This window comes from Genypterus blacodes, unplaced genomic scaffold (genome assembly GCF_046128005.1).
Source record: "Genypterus blacodes isolate CSIRO-AG114 ecotype Tasmania unplaced genomic scaffold, CSIRO-AGI_Gbla_v1 ptg000156l_1, whole genome shotgun sequence".
Lineage (NCBI taxonomy): Eukaryota > Metazoa > Chordata > Actinopteri > Ophidiiformes > Ophidiidae > Genypterus > Genypterus blacodes.
The window spans coordinates 57,061-79,937 of NW_027466957.1; the positions used below are offsets into that span (position 1 = coordinate 57,061).

At 42.5% G+C, this 22,877-nt stretch overlaps 2 protein-coding genes across 5 annotated transcripts; both read left to right on the top strand.

Annotated features, from left to right (window-relative positions):
• The first annotated feature begins 211 nt into the window (after positions 1-211).
• Positions 212-9,013, top strand: rbbp8l (retinoblastoma binding protein 8-like). Of its 4 annotated transcripts, none has more exons than XM_076167008.1 (14): positions 212-392; positions 2,721-2,821; positions 2,899-2,956; positions 3,688-3,783; positions 4,220-4,332; positions 4,440-4,515; positions 4,712-4,890; positions 4,985-5,034; positions 5,145-5,209; positions 5,289-6,063; positions 6,152-6,251; positions 6,356-6,420; positions 6,899-7,043; positions 7,190-9,013. In XM_076167008.1, exons 1-14 carry the CDS (start codon positions 388-390, stop codon positions 7,249-7,251), a joined length of 1,890 nt encoding a protein of 629 aa, XP_076023123.1. In that variant the 5' UTR covers positions 212-387; the 3' UTR covers positions 7,252-9,013. The 4 variants fall into 4 exon arrangements, with proteins under 4 accessions (XP_076023123.1, XP_076023125.1, XP_076023126.1 ...); XM_076167010.1 differs by having other exon boundaries at positions 2,739-2,821; XM_076167011.1 differs by having other exon boundaries at positions 213-392; positions 2,739-2,821; positions 2,914-2,956.
• Positions 9,014-10,833: 1,820 nt separating this feature from the next.
• On the top strand, positions 10,834-22,839 carry hck (HCK proto-oncogene, Src family tyrosine kinase). Its single transcript, XM_076166439.1, has 13 exons — positions 10,834-11,038; positions 15,516-15,643; positions 16,745-16,781; positions 17,386-17,479; positions 17,759-17,854; positions 18,291-18,394; positions 18,521-18,667; positions 19,227-19,379; positions 19,466-19,648; positions 19,786-19,862; positions 19,975-20,128; positions 20,442-20,573; positions 20,720-22,839. The coding sequence occupies exons 2-13, from the start codon at positions 15,524-15,526 to the stop codon at positions 20,920-20,922; spliced, it is 1,500 nt and encodes a 499-aa protein (XP_076022554.1). The 5' UTR covers positions 10,834-11,038; positions 15,516-15,523; the 3' UTR covers positions 20,923-22,839.
• Positions 22,840-22,877: the final 38 nt, after the last annotated feature.

Genomic DNA, 22,877 nt, shown 5'->3' on the forward strand with positions numbered 1-22,877 from the left:
TTCCAACGTGACCTGTAATCAAATGAACCTTGGCTGGGCTTTGCCAGGTACACTTTTCTTTCTTTCTAACTTTTATCTCTCTATCCCCACAGGGCTTTATGGAACCGGTTTAGCTGGTTATTTGGGATTTCTGCAGAACAGGAATATCAAGGGAGAACTTGCCCAGGCCTCTGTGTTTGTGTTCCTCAGGGGGAAGACTGCTCCAACCGGTTTCCTAGGGTGGAGAGATGAGAGGACGGGAGGGTGTGGGGCGTTCTCCCTCACTTTATTCACCTCTTTTTTTCTCTTCTTTCTCATTCTCTCCCGCTCTGTATCACTCAATCTATCTGTGCTGACGTCCGAGCGAGAAAGCTGTGGCACTAAACGGCCGGAAGGGTCCTTGACTACATGAGGTGAGTACCATTGATTAACTATTGAGTTCCTGCCTGCAGGCCTGAACAGATCAGCTGGCAGGTGGGTAGAGAGAGTGCAGGTATGTGTGTGTGTGTGTGTGTGTGTGTGGCTGGATGTGAGGGCAACGGCTGCGTTAGCATACAGGAAATGTTCAAGGCCTTATCGGTCCTCAACATGGTAATTGCTGTGTGTGTGTGTGTGTGTGTGTGTGTGTGTGTGTGTGTGTGTGTGTGTGTGAGAGAGAGAGAGTGCGTGTGTGCGCATGTGCGTGTGCTTGAGGGTGTTTCAAACTGTACTCTGTATATGTAAACAAATGTAGAAAAGGAAGATTGGATTCATCTTTGTGTGTGTGTGTGTGTGTGTGTGTGTGTGTGTGTGTGTGTGAGACCAAGAGCTGAAAAAATCTTAATTGACAACACATCTCTTTGACAAATTTAAATGTAAAAATTTAGTTTCTGTATATTTTAGTCGTTGTCGCTCTCCACCTTCCACTGATGGTCATTCCAGTCTCGCTGACAGTCCAGTTTAGCCTCGCTGTCCCCTTCCTGGTACTCGGCTCCATGCACAGACAGAGAGGAGCTCTGAAAATGACAATCCAAAGGAGTTTTGAACGCCATTCAACTCTAAGAGAAGATGTCCAGGTGTTAAATGACCTTTATAGGGTCCGGCTGCTCAGAGGACCAACCGCAGGCACACAGCAGTTGTTTGGTGACTGACTGATGACGACTGGTTTCCATCAAACATCCCCAGGAGGCAACTAGGTTGAAAGAAAACATGCAGAAGTGATGGAGTTAATAAGTGAGATTATTGAAAATATAACAAAGAAATAACAGTTAGACATAGTTATGCTTTTGTACGTGTGTGTGTGTGTGTGTGTGTGTGTGTGTGTGTGTGTGTGTGTGAATAATGATCAAGAGATAACAGAACGAGCACATAAAGGCAGACAGGTTCTTTCTTGCTCTGCTGATGATTTGCACAGCCACTCGCCTGACATATCCTAACATGTCGAGGGAGCGTGATCCACTCTGATCAACATGCAAAGGCTTTTAATGTGTGTTTGTCTGTTTGTGAGGACAAATGTGTGTGTGCTAGCGTATGTTTAGGGCTGAGCGAGACAATATGAAAGCAATAGATGACAGATATTAAACTGATGGACAGCAATCTCTCCTGGATGAGTAATAATCAATCAATATCCTTCCCCCCGTTGTAATTAGTGTGTTTTGATCATTTTAGAAGCGTTAACGCATACAGCAGTGATGCAGTGGTGTGGGAACGCTTACAGAATGTTAACGCTTTTTTCGCATACATGTACAAACACACTGTAAAGCGAGTGCCAGCCCCAGCAGAACCGGTCCAGCTGGTATGAATCACTCCTGATATCACTACCATATTTGTTCCTCCTGCAGTTGAGTAACAGCGTCAGCCAGTAAATGTGCAATGCTACCACATCAGACCTTCCTCAGGCTACAACGCTTGTGCCGTAGACAGCCGTGGATGAGGCACCTGGGAGCCGTAGCAGAGATATCATTCACTACAAGTATTAAAAAAATAAACTCCACCAAAATGAATTCAGCTGGTGAAGCGGATTTTACTGAAACATCCAAACACTATTTCTAGATTAATAACTGCATGTAACCTCCCTTGTATGTATTATTCTATTTCTCATTGCTATTTGGGATTAGTGGGACCTAATCAGTATAACACAAAAGAAGCGAAGAGTGTGTTGAAAGAATGTATCACATTTTTCCTGTCTGCTATGTTTCCAAGCGACCCAAGGTTGAATTTATACCACTAGGGGGCAGTGAAAAATCTCCAGACCTGAGAACAACAGGTTTTAGTTAAGCACAATGGTTTATAAGATGTAGGGAAGGAAAAATGAAATGTCCACGTATGAGGACGCCGGGTCTCAGGAGATAAGTTTTGACATTACAAGTGATTTCTCATTCCTCGCTGTGGCATATTATTTTTTATTATTCACCGTATTTTAGGATTCATTCTTCAGATTTCTCATATCTCATCTCATCTCATCTCAACACACAAACTATTGCAATATAATGCAGTGACGTATCTATTCTCGTCACTGGAGCAGGTTCCTCTATGTGGCGTTCTGTTTTCACTTCCCTTTTCGCGTGAGCAAGCATTTACACAACTCACAAGTAGTTGTCACGGTATGAACTCACTGAAACCGATCGGAATGACTAAATTAAGTTTAATAGTTCAGTAAAGATGTTGGGCTATCATGTGAAGTCAAATACCTCACTCCATCTCATTGAGAAAAGCATTTGAAAGCATTCTCTCTCTTTTTCTTTCCCTCATTCACTGTCCAGTCTGATTCCTGTGTCAAGGTCAAAGGTGATCGTCGGGACAATGGAGAGTTTCAACGAGTTGCTTCATAAACTGCGGGACGCCCATGAGCGAGAGCTGGAGGGTGAGTTCAGGACAGAGTAACACAGCTGTGATGCATGAGTGTGTGAACAGGGGGACAAGCAGTCTTAAGCTTAACAGTGGTTTCCCTCTCAGGGTGGCAAGTGAGGGTCCAAGAGCTGTCCAACAAGAAGGGCTGGTGAGTGGATCATCTACGCTTTCCCAACGTCTCTGTCATGTTCAGACAACGCTGACAAGATATTCAAGTTCAGCAAAACAGAGGTTCAGCGACTGTGAGGGCAGCACCAATGCCTGAAGTCTGCTCTGACTGATCCCATGTGATGTTAGATCGTGTCGTAACAAGTCATATAAGCTTTTACTGAGTCACAAAGTGATGTTTTATTCCCCCCATGGACTTATGGTGCAGAGACAGTGATGTACGCACACACACACACACACACACACACACACGGTTATAATGGATGGAGCAAGGAGGAGGATTGAGATGTTATAGCCTAATGACCCTGAAGATACACAACAATACACACAATCCTGATTTCCAATGCAAGGTGTAAAGTCCCAACATCCAACATCATCACACAGATAACATATCTGGATAGACGTTTAGAGGCAACATGTAAAAGTGGCCTTTGGAACTCTTTGTGTACCATAACAGTATAACACACACAGATGTTCACAAGACTCCTCTCAATTCCAATTGATCATCCACCAACCAACCAGTAGGAGTCACTATTTAGCAGCAATAACAATACAATTGCTCAACCAGTGGGAAATCCATATAGAGTATAATAGAGTGGAACGCTTGAAAGCAAAAAGAAATACATAACATCTGTGTGTGTGTGTGTGTGTGTGTGTGTGTGTGTGTGTGTGTGTGTGTGTGTGTGTGTGTGTGTGTGTGTGTGTGTGTAGTGATACAAAGCGAATGGAGGAACTGTTCACTAGAAACCAGCAGATGAAAGAACAGCAGCGATTGCTCACTGAGAACATCAAGACGCTGGAAAACAGGTACACACATACACACACACACACACATGGTGTATACAGTATATGGACCTCAATAAATCTGTCGGTACTCACCACTCGACTGTCACGTGTGCCAAACCTGAGCAAACATATAAAACAAACACCATAAAGTAACTTTCACCTTCCCAGTGTTAACAATCACACATCTCTTCCATTAAGCTTTTTTTCACAATGTGATCATGAACACGCACAAATGTTCCTCGTGCCCTCTGAGCACCACTTTGAGTCAAATACTCTCAAAAGAAATAACTTGGTAATTGGAGCAGAGGCCAGGATTATGCAACGAGTGAAACGTTGCAGCATGCACGGTGTATCAGATGGGTGTGTTACTTGATAGGATAATGCAGCTTGTACCTGGACAGTAAGATCATAGGAATGATATATTTTGATACTCTGTGGCGTTTTGTTGCCTGCGCAGGCTGAGGGCAGGACTGTGTGACCGCTGCACAGTAACTCAAGAGGTGGCCAAGAGAAGACAGCAGGAATATGAAGCCTTACAGATGCAGAGCCTTCAACACGTCTCTATCCTAGGTGCCCTTTTTCATTCTCTCCACTTAAATCAGGCCAGGCTGAACGCTTGCAACACAGCTCACAGCTCGGTGGCGTGATGCGATGCCAACTTGTGATTTGTGTTGTAGTGGGAGAACTGAACAACCTGAAAAAGGAGAACAAGAGAATGAAAGAAGAGGTCAGGAGTCTAAGGGCAGCGCTGGAGTGAGTACAGTGTGCAGTGTCTGATTACTGACAGCAGAAAGTGCAACTCATAACAGTCAAACATCTCAAATAAGCTTAAAGCAAACTGGAGATGGTTACTGATTTGTCAATGTCATGGTTTTCGATTCTTAATTACAACTCATGTCTATTTATCATACATCTATACATACTCTGCGTGTGTGTGTGTGCATTGCAGAGGTCACAGTGAACACTCCTCCACCAGCACTCCCATAGAGGTCAAAGGAAACAGCTCCCCCGACCTTTCACCCTCTGCTGGCCCCTTGGCTCTGGCCTCTGCCCCGGCCAGCAGAGCTTCTAATCAGCCAGCAGATGACGATGTTGCAATGAAAACTGAGCCAAGCCAAAGAAGTGAAGGTGGGGGAGAGGAAAAGTCTTTCTATGACACAGTATGTGCGTGTTAGTGTGGTTATTATGGTTCATTCATGCTTTCCTGTTTTTGACCGAACAGAAAGCCTGTCTGACCGCAGACACACCAGGGGATGGAACAGAAGCCATTTCGTAAGTTGAATACATCTTTCTTCCATCAGTGTACGTGTGTTTGCACATTCTGAGCCATAATTGTGGGTTTTCTTTTGTTTCTCTGCCCCTCTGCACTCTCTCACACACAGGAGTCCTACAAGTCTCCACCTACTTCAGGACCCTGGAAGACAGAACACAGTGTAGTGAGAGGAAGGTGAGACAGAGGACATGAGAAAGACCAAAACTGTGCTGTGTGGACATTTGTAACTGTCTCTCTCTCTCTCTTATTCTAGAACTCAAAGTGTTGATGGACATGTACAGCGAGTCTCCCTTCACTCCCAGCCTCTCCTTCCAAAGACCATATCTCACTCTTCGTCCACATCCACCTCCTCTTCCTCACACAGCGTAGAGGGGAACCCTAGCCGACATGTGCTGCACGCACCCGTCCCCTGTCGTCCTCAACCCATCAAGAGTACCGCTGCCGCTTTCCCCTGGTCCTTATCTGAGGCCCCAGACTGGGTCACTTTGCCTGGTACACCCAATCCTAACCTGGTGCTGCAGCCTGATCCCAAACTAAACCTGTCACGCTTTCCAAACCTGATCCCGACCAACCAACAGGCCAACCACTGCAGCTCTAGGAGACAGGCTTTTGGTCAATCCTGGCCCAGGAAAAGCCCCCCTCAGCCCTCCACCAAAGAGCCGACTGTGGTGTTCAGGGTGAGTGGTCTGACGGAGCAGGCAGAGAGTCAGCCCATGGTTCAGGAGAAAAAGGAAACCCCACCACCCACCAAGTCTGAGAGGGTGTTTGGAGAAGGTCTTAAAGATGCGTATGATGGACCTCTAGACTTATCAGACCGGGGGAGGTCCAAACCAAGCGAAACCCAGAGGAACGACATGTCCTTGGCCCAGGATGGTGCAAGAGCAGAGGAGAGGAGTCCTGACAGGAAGAAAGACCCTTCTGCTCACATACCAGAGTCTTCACCCTCACCTCTCGTTATTCCCTCCTCATCCTCTACGTCCCCAGCCAACCAACGAGAGGAAGAGTCTCCCAGTGATCATAACTACAAGGTAACACTATGCTACTCCACCTTTACACTTGGTGATGAAATGAAATCACTTGAAGGAATCAGTGGTGATGTCTGATGGTCTCTTTAAGGAGTTTAACAAGGACTGGAAGCAGAAAGAAGAGGTCAACGGGAAAACTGAGCAAACCAATGAGAAGAAGGTGCCCGTCCTCACAATATCGTTACGGCCAGGTACACAGCATGCATGCGTGTGTGTGTATGTGTGTGAATTCATACATTTAAGCTCCAGAAGTGAAATCCAATGCTTGCTGAACCTCTTTCTGTTTCTCTTATAGTTGTCGTGCTAGAGACTCTGAATTCTACACTACAAAAGGAAGAATCCCTATCATCCAACAGCAAGGTAAAGGTTTGCTCAAGTCCCTTAGGCCTGGATTATGTTTGTAATATCTATGTAATATCTACTAATTGAATGTCAGCATTGGCATATCAGCAATGACAGTGACTAGCTGAAAATGGCTTTTGAGGAGAAGCTTGTTGCGACATCGTACAGAATCTTACAAAATCCAAAGTCAGGCCTCACATTGCCCCCTAGTGGATAGAATGATTAATCTTCCAGTGCAACGTGAGTTATGCAAACTAGAATATGAGGATAATTCTGGTCTAAGTCCTGATAAACCACATATTAAGGTAAATAAGGAATCCTCACATTTTTGAAAATGCTTCATGTGCTGTCAGTCAGTCAGTCAGTCAGTCAGTCAGTCAGTAACTCTCCATCAGAGCAGATTCACTTGTCATAACTATGTGGTGGCGGATTTACGACTGGCCATGAATCAGAGATCAGCTATAAACGGTGTCCTTCCTCTGTCTCCCAATGACAGTCATCGTCGCCAGCGGATGAGCCGGAAGGCAGCTCAGAGGAGCCGGAGGAGCAGGGGAGTGTGACGGGTCAGGAGAACATCCAGGGATTCAAGAGGAAGAGGGCATCTGTGGAATCTGATACTGACAGAGAATCTGACACAGACAGTAGGCCCTCATTCATTCCTTCTCTTGTCTGGTCTCTTGAATGCATATATACTGTATACACACACTGTTTTCTGTACACTGTATCTTTGTCCTCAGAAAGAATTATCTGGACCCGTATGTATCATTTCCTTCTCCCTCCTCTACAGACATCCAGCAGGAAAGGAAGATCAAGATCAGCCTGATATCTGAGGAGCAGAGCGCCAGCTGAAGTGTCTTCTCATTGAGCTTTCAGGAAAATATCCAGAGTCCTTCATGGCCACAATATGCTGTTCTGATTTTGTAAAATGTCATTTCAATCATATTTTCATAAGCCAATTGGAAGATTCCGCAGTGCAGAGATTTTGAAAAACACTAAAGTTGTCAAAGGACATTTAAAAAATGTTGGATACACTCTCTAATATTATGTCTGAAGGTTGGGTGACTCCCCGTCCGCTTCTTTGCATTTCAAGAAATACACCTTTATATACAACTTTATCAGTAAACACGTTCAACCAGTGTCAAGACAATTGCTTCCCTCTGCCTTAGTTTGATATATTTCCTATCAACCCCTTTGCTTCAAGCAACTTAAGTGCCACAACAATCAAAACACACATTATACTTTGAGGTATGCTGCTCCTTGCTATCGTGACGTTTATCTGCAGGGACCAAGTTTCATTGAGATAACTTACAATTTGTATTAAAATGTAAATATGTTGAAAGAGAACATGGCAGTCAAGACAACCAGAAGTACATCTGTTTAGCACATAGAGCTGCTGTTGGATGGAGAGCAGAGACATCATCACACATCACATAACACATACCGGCCCATGTTCACAACTCCTATGAGTTTTAACTGAAGTTTAACCCTCTGACGTTTCTAATGATGTAAAAACAAAAAACTGAAGCTTGAGACAAAGACTTAAAATAGGACTCCTCTTGGTTGTTGATTGATCAGTATTTGTCGTGGCCATTCTATTGCCACTGCATCCCCATCACCACTGGAAGCCTCATTCCAACCAATCTACCAACAAACCTCTATATACAACAATTTTCATTGCACTGACAAAACATGAAATCATCTCTAAGTGATCTGAAGCAAACAGCACTTGTGCGTCACCCGCCAACACTTAATGCTTTATTAGTTTTTGCGAGATCCTCCCTGCGCACACTGCAGTCTCTGCTTCAACATATTTATAGTTATTTCTCTTTCCTGGTAATGCTGTCACTGCTCGAGCCATATTTGCCACACACCCCTCCCCAAACCTTGCTTTAATGACCAACATAGACGGAAAAACGAAGAGAAAAAGATGTTCCTCTTCCTCTTTTTCATTTTCACAGAGCACATATTTTGCAAGTATTAACTTTCCACTCACAGCTGTGGCAACTTGTGCTGAACTGGGCGAGGTGATAAACACAAAAAAGTGTCAAAATGTTATCTGATAATAGATTAATTCATACCACTGCTGTCACTGACCCGCAGCTCATACAGTCAAAGCATTTTGTTGTGGGGGAAATCCAATGGCCAAATCAATAAGAAATCACTCATAAGGAGATCAGAGGTTGTTACTTTCTACAAACTCCAGATCAGGGCATGCTGCATCTTACATGGGGTTTCTTTGTTTGTTTTTCCTTTCAATCTGTGCACTTTTTATGATCTTACATGTGATGACTCCACTATGAATAATCCTAATGTTCTTGTACTGATTTCTACTGTTTCTGCCAAGACTCTCTAATGTCATTAGAGTCCCTTTTGTATCGTCCTTGGTCAGTGCTGTGTTGTGACAAGATCCATTCCCAGCAACTGACTTCCATTTCTTAAACTGTGATTGTAGTTAAGTGTTGTGACTTTTGCCAGATGCAAAGTTTCACTGTGTTGTTTTGCTGTCTGATCTGATCTTTTGTCAAAGTTGTTTGGAATGACCTGACACATGGTCTTTGACACTGTTGTATGGCTGCACTGCTTAGCATGCTGAAATAAATTTTCATTCTTACATTGGTCTTGAATGTTGCTACAGTATCTTGTATGTTGCCACCTCTCTCACACACACAGTGACTTATGACGCCCTATGACACTTTGTCCAGGACATTATGCAACAAGAAGCCTTTCTATTATGACAGGTTCAGAAAGGAGGTGTTTTTGCTTGTGCGTTCTGCTTCTCTGATTTCCGTATCATTTGAACCAAAAATGCTCAACCTGCCTAACATGATATGTAGCTGCTACTGCAACAGCACAATGAAATGATGCATCCAGGCCAAAGCAAGATGCATAGTAAGATTCCACACGTTTAACCTCAAAATTGATTTGACTTGATCTATATGAACGCCTTTAACATATAAGATAAGAGAAATGGTTTAACACTACAAAAGGAAAATGTGAAATATAAATAATTAGAGAATAAGAAAATATAGGAGGTGAGTGAAGTATAAAGCTCCATATAGAGAAAGTATGATACATCCATCCTCAGTCTTTGTCATCTTTTCTTATGAGATACATACAACCCTGAATTGTCTGTCCAGGCTGCACCCTTTCAAAGGCTCTGTAATGCTTGCAGACAGGGAAAATACACCTGTGCTAATGTTGTGTTAAAAAATGAAACTCTGCGACTCCTCCACTGATCAAAGTTCCTCCTTTTCCCCTGCAAAGAGGGCACAAACTCAAGCAGCACCACAGAGAAAAACAACTGTTGTTCCCCAAACTAAAATGTCATCTGCACCTGCAGCTGCTGAATGTGTTCTGTTCCCTGACAGAGCTTTAGTGTTAGCTTGTATTAAGCTTCATTGTTTTCAAACTCTTCCTTATCTCATTCGATTCATTCTTATACTCATCTCAACACTACCCGCCCTCCTCACCCCACGCCACCCCACCCCCCAGGCTTTTCTGGGGGAAAGTTGGTTTCTAATCCTAGCAGAATCCGGGCTGTTGATTAAGGATTAGTTAAAGAGCTTGGTGATTTTGCAGAGTGTAAGCATAGAGCTGCAGGGGCCTGAGCTGCCCACGCCTCCCTCCTGCTGCTAGATGCAGTCGGCTCCTCTGGCAGATCATGATAGCTGTCAAACTGTTATTTGAATACAGTAGGAGTCCTGCACACCATGCAAATGTATCCCTTCCATAAACTCCTCAATCTGACATAACATTTCAACTGTTGGCTGTTTAGCTTGGGGAGGAAATGCATAATAGCAATGGTGTTTTTTTGATAAAAGTCCTATTTTTGATAAAAGTAAACTATGACCTCCAGCCAATCATCGTCATTAGTCACCAACCACAAATGCACAAACTAAAGAGGGAACACCCCACCATGAGCAAAAAGTGTTAAAGTTTAAAAAAAATTGAGATATATCCATAAATGCCATTATTGTCACTGTGACTGTCTCATAAAGTGAAACATTTTTTTGTGGTGGATGCTTAAATAGAATGGCACATTTATTATCATTATTATTATTATTATTATTATTATTATTATTATTAGTATTAATAAAATGTATGAATTATTAAAATGTATGAATTATTAAAATGTATGAATTATTAAAATGTATGAATTCTCCCCTGAATTCAACTCCGAAACTATCAACAAACCCTAGACAATGTAGTTTTCCATGATGTAATCTACATTTGTTCCTTCTTAATGTTACAGTATTCAAATAGGCTTAATTAGTTTTCTAAAAACGCACGTGCGAGCCAACAGCTCTGTCTGTTCACTGAAGTGTGTGGCGTTTTTTTAAAGAAAAAAAAAAAGAAGAGGCAGCTGGAAAAAAACGGATCAGTCCGTGAAGGCAGCATCGTGATTGGTGTGTGTGTTTGTGTGCGTGGACGCGCACGGACAGCTTTGTTCCTCTTTCAGCAGCGCCTCTCTCTCATCAGACTTCCTCGTACAGCTCAAACACCCCCGTCCGCATCTCCAGCCCTCTGCCTCCCCACCAGGATGGAAGCGACATAAAAGACATGAGGAATATTTCATAGGAACCGAGCAGACTTTAGTAGATCAAACACACTTAGAGAAATAACTGTCCTCGCCGCGGTAAGTTACTCTTTTTCGAAATGTTTGTCTGTACTGAGCTCAAACTGACCAGAAGTGCTGAATGGCAGATTTTGATGTAGGGATGTTGCTCTCAGGGTTATGTTGTGCCATGCTGGACATTTGGTTTCACATTATTATTTTACTTTTACCGACAATGGTGTCGTGATAAAAGAAAAGAGGAACTTCAATGTCTAAACCAGCTGCCTGAGAAGCCACTACAACTCATGTCATTCACAGAAAACTATTTTGAAATATGCCTCATAGGAAGCAGAAGCACGAAAGTGACCAAGTGATGGAATATTGGCACCGACTCCTGCAGCAAAAATACTTTTCTTATCCATACTATGAAAGGATAAGACTCAAAAATGTTCCCAGCTTAATTTAGCCCTTCTCTCTCTGTCTCTCTGTCTCTCTCTCTCTCTCTCTCTCTCTCTCTCTTTCGTGTGTGTGCGCTCATGTGTTCAGTTATTTTTAGATTGTGCAGACAAAACCAGAAAGTACTAGTTTCTGTTCTGTTCCGTATTCTTCCACTGCGAGTTAAGTTCTTAAACTTTCAAGTTGACTGAGCTGGAGTACAAAATGCAAACGTGAGCATCCGTTATTGTAAAAATGCTCACAAGAGGACACATTACATGAAGTATGACATATTCTATCAAGACACCCACATGTGTAAATGATCTTTTAAATGTCTGTGCCTTTAAGAGAGTTTGTTCAAATACCATGGGAGGTTAGAGGTTGTGTAACCGAGATAGAGAGAGAAATGCCATTATTACATCACAGTGATGCTGGCTGACCACTGTTAAATCCTCTCCTATGCATCTGTGCATGCGTCTTACATCAGCAGCCACTGCAACCTGCATTTTCCATCCTGTTGTAAACGTGGTAAATGTCGCAACCTCACATTTACAAAAGTCACCTTCACATGATGCAAGATCCTTGCCTGGGTTCATTCAGCGTGAGCTTACAGTGACCGGACAGGGAAATAATTAGAATTTTCAGAAAAACATTTTCCGCCATGTTGTATACAAGATAACAGGCCTAACTTCTATATAGGACTCAACGGAAAAGCTTTAGAAACTAATGTAAAATACAGAAAACATTGAATGAACCTCCTGAAACCTGCCTCATCATATTCTGTACACAGTCTCTAGTCTAAATTGTACATTTTCTAATATATCAGCATAGTTGTATACGTCTTCTTGTAACAGTTGCAGTATACACAAGTGCTGACTCATAGAGACGTGGTACCTGGTCCAAGTCCAAGTGTAAAATGCACATCATGGGCTTCCATAATGTAATAAATCTCTGTGAAGTCAACCGTTTTATCTGATTCAGAGGAAAGCCTTTACTGCTCGGCTGAGGAGAAACACACACAGCCCGTGATGTGACAGAGTTTCTGAGCGATTGAACAAATCAGGCAGTGTTTACAAGGCAAGAGTCAGCGTACAATCACGTCAGAGGGTCGGTGCCACTATGTGAAGAGTAACAGCGTGGGAACTATACAGGAGAGAGGGAGAAGGGGGAGTTTAACACAGGACTGGCCGCCAAGATGGAGAAGCACGACCTCGTAGCTTCTCTTACTGTCATTTTCCCAATGCAAAGTGTCATGTATAGACTTAAAGCCTGTGTGTGTGTGTGTGTGTGTGTGTGTGTGTGTGTGTGTGTGTGTGTGTGTCTGTGTGTGTGTGTGTGTGTGTGTGTGTGTGTGTGTGTGTGTGTTTGAAAGGGAGATATTGGACAATACAATACATTGATACAAACACTCAACCACAAACCTGGGAGGTGCTGCCTATCTTGGGGAGTTGTAGATTTTTGTTTACAGTGAAATCCATTTGCATAGTCAAACTCCTTTTAGTTTATTTTGGTCATCTCATTTTTGGAATTCATATATGGGGTTGTGTGTTTGTGTTTCACATTCATATGAGGAACAATTGTGTTGCACTCTGTATCGGGAAAGATTCAGACACTTGGCACGCTATCTAACATCTATTATCAAAATAATGTACTTAGATGTGTTTATATAAAGGCATAAATAGGTAAACCATTGTTCTCTTTTAAGTCTACCAAACATCTAAACCTTGGTTGAGCTCTAGCCTCATCTTCACCTCTTATAAAGAGCGGCCGAGTCGAGTTTCGGTCCTTTTTTTGGACATTAGTAGTCAGACAGCAGTGCATTGAAATAGTTTAGTTAGTTTGACGTCAGAGGTCTACAGTACGACTGTTTTAAACTGGTGACCTGAAATAGGGTCATTACTGTTATTACATTAGTCCAAACTTAAAACAATATGCTGTGACATTCAATCCCCGAAATGAGAACCGCATATCACGGCTGACATTTCAGATCCTATTTACTGCCAGCAAGTTTGTCTTTTCACAGCTTTGTCTGTCGCCAGGAGAACAAACGCTCTTGATTAGGGTAAATTATTATCAGTTTTAACAGTAAATCATTTTTTTCTTCAAATTTGAGTGATAGGTAAAGTGTCTAGCTGTGTGTAAGTTGAAGAATTTCTCTCCTGGTGAAAGGTCGGATAAGGCTGAAACACAAGGTGCAATGAATCACTTGACCGACTTTCTTAGGCCTTGTTTCTGAGTATATTCTGTGTGAGAGCCATGTGGGTATGAGAAAACTGTTGAGCAAGTGTGTTACTGTAAGTGTGTTACAGTAACTACCCATTGGTAAGTCCACGATGTGTCACTGCCCTCCTTCTCAGACGGAGTGATTGGTGTGAAGTGGTGATTTTTTGAAGGTGACATCATGCAGTTTGGGTCATAAGCGTGCTACATGATGCATAACTGCCATATCTTTATCAAAATCAGGTCTAATAAACTGTTCTGTGCTTCACTCAAGGATTCATTAATCTTGCATCTGTAACTGATCCACATATTCAGCCAGTCAGCAAAACTGCAACAGGAATCTGCCCTTATTTTGAATTCATGGCCAAATTAATGTTTAACTTCCGTCCCAAAACAAACTATTGTTTATTCAGATACAGAAGATACAGAATCAAACTAACTAAGAACGTGTTTTGCCTTTGACATCTCCTGGAGCCAGACATGGGAAACCTAACGTCTGCCTCCATTAAACATATGGCAAGAGGCCTCAGCTGGGTTTGTTTTCTTTGGTACGCAGTAAAAACTTTAGAAAAGGCGTCAAAACTGTAAGAGGAATCTAAACTTCCTGCGATTAGACTGAAGAGGAACAAGGTTTGAAACGAAAATAGGAAGTAAATGTGGTCATATTTAATATTTATTAATTGCCTTTACATCTGCCTGTAAGTGAATCACTTTAAACTTGATGTGAAGTCTGTAAGTGTGTGTTATCCCAGGCTGCACCTCTGATCAGAATGCTTATTTACTGGCTCAGGCTCAAGGCACAGTGTGTGTGTGTGTGTGTGTGTGGTGGTCATTAATGAGGGTGGAGCTGTTCAGTGCCGCTGAAAACATTACTTCCTTCCTCTGAGGTGAAGAGCGATAGGGCGCACAGCACAACTCCCTATCAGTTTCAGTCCAGAAGAGCCATTCGTTTTTATAACTTTTATCTCTCCCTCTACAGACTCCCTGTTTGTTCTCCTGACCATTAATCCTTGATTTCCATCAATGCTTGCGGCCTCTATGCCTCATTATGTTACGTACGCATTTACATGTACAGAAGATGCTACACACACACACACAGAGAGCAAGGGGGCGGGGCATAGACATGAATCGGAGGATTGTTTAAGGATATTTTTATTGCCAGCCTTGATATCAGAGACCTTCCACTGTTCTGCCTTTATTTACAACAGCTTCTGGCATATGGACGCTCTTAATAACACTCACTGAGTCATAAGAATAAATGAGTATGAAACCCAGTGTCATGCAGGCTTCAAACAAGCACCTTACAGGAATCATAAAGTCATGGTCATCCAGTTAGATAACGATGTAATTGATAAGGCGTCTTTGTCCTCTCGGTGCCCCCTCACCATGTGGCTGCAGCATCATGTGATGCCTCGTTTTCATGCCCCCTTCACCCAGTGTGAGACACAAAGCAAAACCATTCAATGCTGCTGATTGTGTTTTGTCAGGTTTCAATGTCAACCAAGGCTATGCAAAAAGTCCAGGTCATGGTATCCAAGGAAAAGTCAATCTTAAGCAACCGGACTTGCTGGTAAAGGTTTGAGGACCTTCACCTCTCATCCAAGAGGCTTCTTCAGTTGGGAAGTTCTATGAATAAGAGCTATTGCGGTGGTTGAGCATGTTTGACTTGATTGTTTTCAGGTTCAGGTGGTGTGGTTGAAAGGAAACATGATTTTATGATTATGTGGTAAATTGAAAGCATTCACACAACAAAACAGTGGCAGAAATGCATTTCCATTAGCTCTGAGTATTGTAGACACAAGCTGTATCCAAAACACCTCACGTATCAAATATCCCAAGGACAAACCTCTTTCCCTGATGGGTTTCAAAGTGTCATCACTGACTGTTTTTCCCCCCCCTGCAGAAGCCACCATGGGCTGTGTGTGCTCAAAGGAGCAGGAGCCAGCCGGCAAAGGGTCGGGCAATGACGACAGCCGCAACCAGACTGCCCACTACGTCAAAGACCCCACAGGAAACTACATAGCCAAACCTGTAAGCGGTCATGTAGTCAAATATAACACAGTTACCACAGAGCAAACAAGAGATAACAAAGAATTCACATAAGTATCTCCGCCTCTAAAACTCCATGACAAAATAAGTTGTTATTATCCTGCATGAGTGGGATTTGTGTCTATAAATGTATTTCTAATCAGGATTTAAAATAATAAGTGAACTAATAATGTGTAATAATCATTTTATTCCTTATAGGACTTCCCCTTGGCGTAAGTGAGAAAGGTCAAAGTATATAGAATCCACGTGACAGAAAGATACACAAGCAACCAAGATCACATGTCTTCATATGAAACAGGCAACCAGCAAACAAGGATGACATGTCTGTTCAGCTGCTTCCCCCCGGACCACAAACACACACAAATATAGGCCAAATGTATATGAGGCTGTATGCAGACCTAACTCGTTTGGAGCAATTACTCCCAAACCTGGAGCGCTGGTTTGCTTGGGCATGTGTGTACATAACTTCTCCATCTTATATACATTTGGTGAACTTTTCTGCGTGCAGGTGTGTGTATATTTGTGTTTGTATTCTAGTGGCTTGAGTGTGATTTTGCATACTGGCCAGACTTTGATCTGTGCGATGGGGGAAGTAGCTGTACTGCACGTCAGCGCGGTTCCTCTGGCCACTGCTTCCTGTGTGCTGACTGTAATGTCTGTCAGGGACTACAGAGAAAGAGGAAGTGACAGAAGCAGAACCAGCTCACCGAGAGAAGACACAAATGAAATGTTGAGCTCTGACGGCCCTTCACCTTTTTCACGTTGTGTTATCTTGCAGATGTACAAAAATCTAGATACAGCTTCTTTCTTTTTTTACAAACGCTGTAGTTCAGGAAGTCACATTTGCTCCTGCTATAGAACCTAAACCAGAAATGTGAAATGAACAAACAAGCTCACTTTGAAACACAATTTAAGACACCGAGAACTATTGTGTCTATATTTTTTTTAATGACACTTTACAGCTGCTACAGTTCAAATGAAGTTCTGAATAAGCAGAATAATATAATGGGCGAAGAACTCACTTTGAATTGAATTGTAATCTTTCTTTCTTTCTTTCTCGCTGTCTTGCTTTCTTTCCTACAGGGCAAAAAGCCAAATGCCAATGAGACCCTTGGAGAGGGTAAGACCCAATAATTGTGTATCCAGACTACCAACAGTTCCATTCATCTGTGTGTGTGTGTGTGTGTGTGTGTGTGTGTGTGTGTGTGTGTGTGTGTGTGTGTGTGTGTGTGTGTGTGTGTGTGTGTGTGTGTGTGTGTGTGTGTGTGTGTGTGTGTGTGTGTGTGTGTGTGTGTGTGTGTGTGTGTGTGTGATTGTTGTCTGCGTCAGCGCTGGTTAAAATGTGGTGAAACTTTGCCTGAAGGTGGAGAAAGCATGTGAGAAAGTAGAATTAAGAGTGTGGGGTTGTGTGGGTTCAGAGCAGCGCGACAACAAACACTGACCCAGCAGCTATTATTATCAGTCAGACAAGGAAGTCAGTTACATAGTCAAAGTGCGGTGAAACTACTGTTGTTAGCATGCAGAGACAGTTTAGACTCAAGAGACACAAGTGTGGCAGCCTGGTACACACACAGAAACACAGGCTTGTAAAAATAATCTTGCTTTTAGTAGATGCAGGTTTCAGCCGCATCTTTTTTTTAATTTATCAGAGCTAAACATGTAATATTCAGTATATTTATCAGTATGAGGGGTTTCACTTTTTTTCCCGCCCTGTGTTGTTGTAGGGGAGAGTATTGCCATAGCACTGTACGACTACGAGGCCATTCACGACGGTGACCTCGGCTTCAAGAAGGGAGACAAGCTCAAAATCCTAGAAGAGTGAGTAGAGTGCCAATGAGAATGAGAAGTGAGATGAGATGCACAGCTGGGCGTCCACCTGCTTGTTTTTACAGCATCAGCAATGAAAAAATAGTTTCTGTTTCAATTTTCAGTCAGGCTTGGGAATATTGTTCTGCCCAGGTCAGTGGTTGGTCACTGATGGGGCACACTGTCCCACCCCTGGCCCAAATGACAGAAAATGTTCCCAAGTCCCTCTCAAATGTGCAGTTTACCGTTTCTGATTTCTCTATTCTTTGTCTTCCTCGCTCTCACGTGCAGATCGGGCGAGTGGTGGAAAGCCAAGACAATCAGTACGGGTAAAGAAGGCTACATTCCCAGTAACTACGTAGCCAAAGACACCCTGGAGGCAGAAGAGTAAGTGGACTCAACTAATATCTCACTGCTAAAACGTGTTTTCTTCTGGCATTTGGTCAAATTGTTTCATGAAGGAAAGAGTATGCAAAATGAAATCATCACAAAGGAGAGGCTTTCGTTTTTAAACTTGTAGTCCTCCCCCGACTCTTGCCTAAGCATCAAGAGCGACTAACCCCTGTGATGTGATAGAGGTCAGCTTCATACACATTGCTACACTAAAGCTAGAACTTTACACAGTTTTCACATACTGAACAATCCTCTTCAAGACTCATACCCAGACATTTGAAGCACCACCTTTAATAGCAGTAATAATGTCATATAAATGAAAAAAGATTCAATACAGGGGGAGTTAAATAAAAGCAGTATTAGCCCTCACTGCAGCTTCTACAATTACTTTTCTATACTAACTGATGTGTTTTCTGTGCCTGTTGTTCAGTTGGTTCTTTAAAGGTGTAAGCAGGAAAGACGCAGAGAGGCAACTGCTGTCTACTGGAAACCAGATGGGCTCCTTCATGATCCGAGACAGCGAGACCACCCAGGGTGAGTCCACAAACATCTTCAACGTTACGCAGAACGGGAAATAGAGATTGGACAGAATTATTGGCTGATATGTCAGCCGAGTCAGACCTCGATGATGAATTCTGTTTCCTTTCTCTTTTGCCACAGGCAGCTACTCTTTGTCTGTCAGGGACAAAGACCAATCCGGTGAAACAGTTAAGCATTATAAGATTCGCACACTGGACAACGGGGGCTTCTATATCTCTCCTCGCATCACCTTTGGCACCTTGCTGGAGCTCGTCACCCATTACAAGAGTGAGTCGCTGTCTGATCCATCTTCTTCCACTTCTTCTCCTCTGTGTTGCATGCTTGTAAAGTCCCTGTCGGTCAGGATTGAAGCTTCTGGCGCAGTAATCAATGAAGGATTTTGCTTTCACATCAACAATGTGGCCTTACTGTTCAGTCAGAGAATGATGTAAGGGGAGACAGGAATCCTAAATTGCCTCCAGGGGTTAATTTGTGCAGTACTCAATGTGCGGTGTACAGTACAGTATTTACTTGTCTTGGAAAACAGTGTTAAGTACCAAATGTCCCATGTACTCCCAGAGGAACACTGTGTGCAAGGATGTACTGTGACTGCATGTGGTTTCTCTGCTGCACAGTACACTCTGCTGGTCAAATGTGATATCTCAGCCTCTACCACCCTAACAATTACTGTCATGTCATCAGAAAGGGATGGCTTTGATGCTCTGTGCTGCAATTGAGAATAGTATCATAAGGAGAGCATGTATAATTTTGTCAACCTGTATTCTGCTGATGGTTTCTGTAACACACAGATGAAAGCCTAACTGTGATGTATCCTCTCTGTTCTCAGAGCAGGGAGATGGTCTCTGCCAACCCTTGACCTCTGCATGCCTGAGCCTCAAACCTGAGAAGCCATGGGAGAAAGACGCCTGGGAAATCCCAAGATCGTCACTGAAGTTGGAGAAGAGGCTGGGCGCCGGGCAGTTTGGAGAAGTCTGGCTGGGTGAGATACACTTTTTAACTTGATAAGCGTTTATATTTTATTGTAATGCAATCCTTTTCTAACTATTGTTACTGTTCTGTGTTAAGCTACATACAATAAGCACACCAAAGTAGCCGTGAAGACCATGAAGCCTGGCACTATGTCGGTTGAAGCCTTCATGGGCGAAGCCAACCTGATGAAAAGTCTGCAGCATGACAAACTGGTCCGATTAAATGCTGTGGTCACCAAGGAGGAGCCCATCTACATCATCACAGAGTTTATGGAGAAAGGTGTGTTCATGTGCACGTGTGTGTGTGTGTGTGTGTCATATCTATGTGTCACATTTTGTTCTTGCTTTGTAGGAATGTGTCTGAAACATTTAGCTCACATTAAACTAAATTGCATGTTTGTGTGTGTGTGCTTGCAGGTAGTTTACTGGATTTCTTGAAGAGCGATGAGGGCAACCGGGTCCAACTCCCCAAGCTCATCGACTTCTCTGCCCAGGTAAGGGTTGGGTTTGGTCTCTGGGCGTCTTATCGGATACTTTGTGGCAGTTCATCTAATGAATAAATAGAGCAGCTGTAATCTCTCTTCTTTCTTTTGTTTTTGACTGTAGATAGCAGAGGGAATGGCCTACATTGAGCAGAGGAACTACATCCACAGAGACCTGCGAGCTGCCAACATCCTGGTCAACAAGGCTTTAGTGTGTAAAATCGCCGATTTTGGCCTCGCTCGCATCATTGAAGACAATGAGTACACGGCCAGGGAAGGTATGACCTCTTTCCACTGTCTCAGAACACAACAGCATTGTGTTACCAAATGTCATTAGCAGAAGTGGGAATGAAAGCAGAAGTGATCTCCAGAAGGAGGTCAGCTGTTCAGTGGAACTTTCGATATGTCTGAATGCAATTAGCACTAGCGCAAAGTAGAAAATGAGAGACTGACGTCCTGCCTGAATATGTGAGGGATGTCTGGGTTTGTTGCCAGACCAGATCAAGTAACTTCTCTACAGTGTTGCACTAATGTTGTGTGAATGGTTCTGATTTTGTCCACCTTGTATCTCTTTTTTTATTCAATAACCAGGAGCCAAATTCCCCATCAAGTGGACGGCTCCTGAGGCCATCAACTTTGGCTGTTTCACCATCAAATCAGACGTCTGGTCCTTCGGCATCTTGCAGACTGAAATTATCAGCTATGGACGCACACCCTACCCAGGTAAGACAAACACTGTCAAATGTCATCTGGTATTTACCCCCCACACCGCCCCCCCAGACGGACCAGCCGATCTGTATTGTGTTATGTCGTGTTTCCAGCCGTCAGACCGATCGGCCAACAAGTATTGTTTTATATCGTCTTTTTAGGAATGACCAACCCTGAGGTGATCCGTTCCCTGGAGAAGGGCTACCGAATGCAGCGCCTGGAATGCTGTCCCAAGGAACTCTACGACATCATGCTGGAGTGCTGGAGGAACAAGCCCGAGAACAGGCCTACCTTTGAGTACCTGCAGAGTGTCCTGGAGGATTTTTACACCGCAACAGAAAGCCAGTACCAGCAGCAGCCATGATCCACAGGCACACGTTATGTTAAAGTACTGTTCCATTCATATGCAAAAGAAAGCTCAGGTTCTATATGCAGCAATACAGTTAAGACGACGCACACATACTCTCTCTTGTCTTTTATCTCCTTCTCTCATTCACACACATGCTACACACAACATACTGTATACTAGAAACCTTGGAATGTCTATATAATTCTATACAGTTAAGTCATATATGTAGCAGGGACGTACCATCCTTGCTGATGTACAAGGCTCATTGTTATTGTCTCACTCATAAACCAAATCTTACCCCCGACTGTTACACCAGTACAAGTGATTGTAGGTGCACCTGATAACAGTTATGCAGCAAAGACTGCATTTCATTATCTTCCAAATGTACTTTGCACTTCCATCACAAAGGAGGTGTAACCATGGCTCAGATGTTAACCGTGAACTGCAGTGTGTGCAGCATTCTGCTCCGATTAATCAGGGCTGTCAATAACAATTCAGCAAGCAAGACTTTGTTGCTCCCGCGTATGAAGTGTACACTGTTTTACTTTGTAAAAAGAAAGAAGATATAGCCAGTTTAACATAGTGTAAGAAATTGGGCTGGTTGTATTTCTTAACCTGTATTTATATTCAATAGTTATTTTCCATGATGCTGTGGCTGATTTTTTGCATTTCTCCTTTGTTGTGCCTTTTGCTGTGATTATTCTTTTTGTTCAGATTCAGGTTCAGAACATTTATTTGGCTTTTCTACAGGGGTGTGGACTCAAGCTGCAAGGGGAAAAAAACGTTGGCTCCTCTGACTTGTCACTTTACTTCAGCTTCCAGCCTGGCTGCAAAATACATCATACCTTCCTGAAACCAAAGATTAGAAATTATACAAATATCCTGCTTTTGTACTCATATCTGTGTGTATTTTCAACAATTGAATGTAGTTTATCTGCAGAGTAGTAAATACACATTTTAGAATGCATTCATAGAATTCGACGATACAAATCATTACGCTGGTGCATTATGACTTATGACTTGACTTGGACTTGTGAATCTTGACTGATGACTTAACTTGTGACTTACGTGTCTTAACTCGAGGCCTGAATGCCAGGATTTAAGACTTACTTGTGACTCGCACAAGAATTTGTATTCAGGGGTGGGGACTCTGATGTGATGTGAAGTCATGAACTAATGTTTGTTGTTGACGCATTCAGTCCATTCTGGTTTTATTCTGTATTTGATAACTTAACGAAAAAACAGTGCATAGTGAGTTTCATATGTTTTGGCCATTGTTCTGTGTGAGGAAAATGTATTTATTTGTGCACATATTATAGTTCTAAACATCATTCATTATTTTCTCTATCACTCAACTGGATGGACTTTCAACTCTGCTTTTTTCATTCCACCTTGGAAGAATAATTTGGTTAGTATATTGTGAGATAAAGTGTTGTATCTCTTGCACAATGAGTGAATTTTGGCAGGAAGTGGTATAATATGCATATTGGGGTGTAGGATATGCACAGATTTAATGTTGAGCTAATTGTCACAGCATTATGCCCATAACTTTACAATATTCAATGAAATATTCTAAATCACAATAATGAAAAAAACTTGTTCCAATGGTGGAACACGATTTTTTTTCAAATGCTTACGCTGTGTGTCAAAGACCAAAATAAAAACTGTATATATTTTATAGTATTTAAGATGTAATGCAATGACAAATTTTGATAAGATTGTACCTGTTAGCATACAATATTTTGATATGAGGAATTCTTCCTGGGGGGGAGATGATAAGAAAAAGCACTGAATTATTGCCCATGGACGTGGAGTTAATACATTCATTAAGATTTTCGGTTTTCTTTTCTTTAATTTGAAATTATTTTAGTATTTTTGCTTGTTCAACATGTCTGCTGAATAAATGTGAATAAACAGTTTTAGAATCGCCTATCCAAATGTAAGTATTTATTCATGTATTTAATAGCCAT

Bases quoted from the DNA above. Each gene is read 5' to 3' on its own strand.
- hck (XM_076166439.1), top strand. From the start codon at position 15,524: ATGGGCTGTGTGTGCTCAAAGGAGCAGGAGCCAGCCGGCAAAGGGTCG. The intron at 19,863-19,974 runs GTAAGGGTTGGG...TTTTGACTGTAG, and splicing joins TCATCGACTTCTCTGCCCAG to ATAGCAGAGGGAATGGCCTA. The intron at 20,574-20,719 runs GTAAGACAAACA...TCGTCTTTTTAG, and splicing joins TGGACGCACACCCTACCCAG to GAATGACCAACCCTGAGGTG.
- rbbp8l (XM_076167008.1), top strand. The intron at 2,822-2,898 runs GTGAGTTCAGGA...TAAGCTTAACAG, and splicing joins CCATGAGCGAGAGCTGGAGG to TGGTTTCCCTCTCAGGGTGG. The intron at 4,891-4,984 runs GTGGGGGAGAGG...TTGACCGAACAG, and splicing joins GCCAAGCCAAAGAAGTGAAG to AAAGCCTGTCTGACCGCAGA.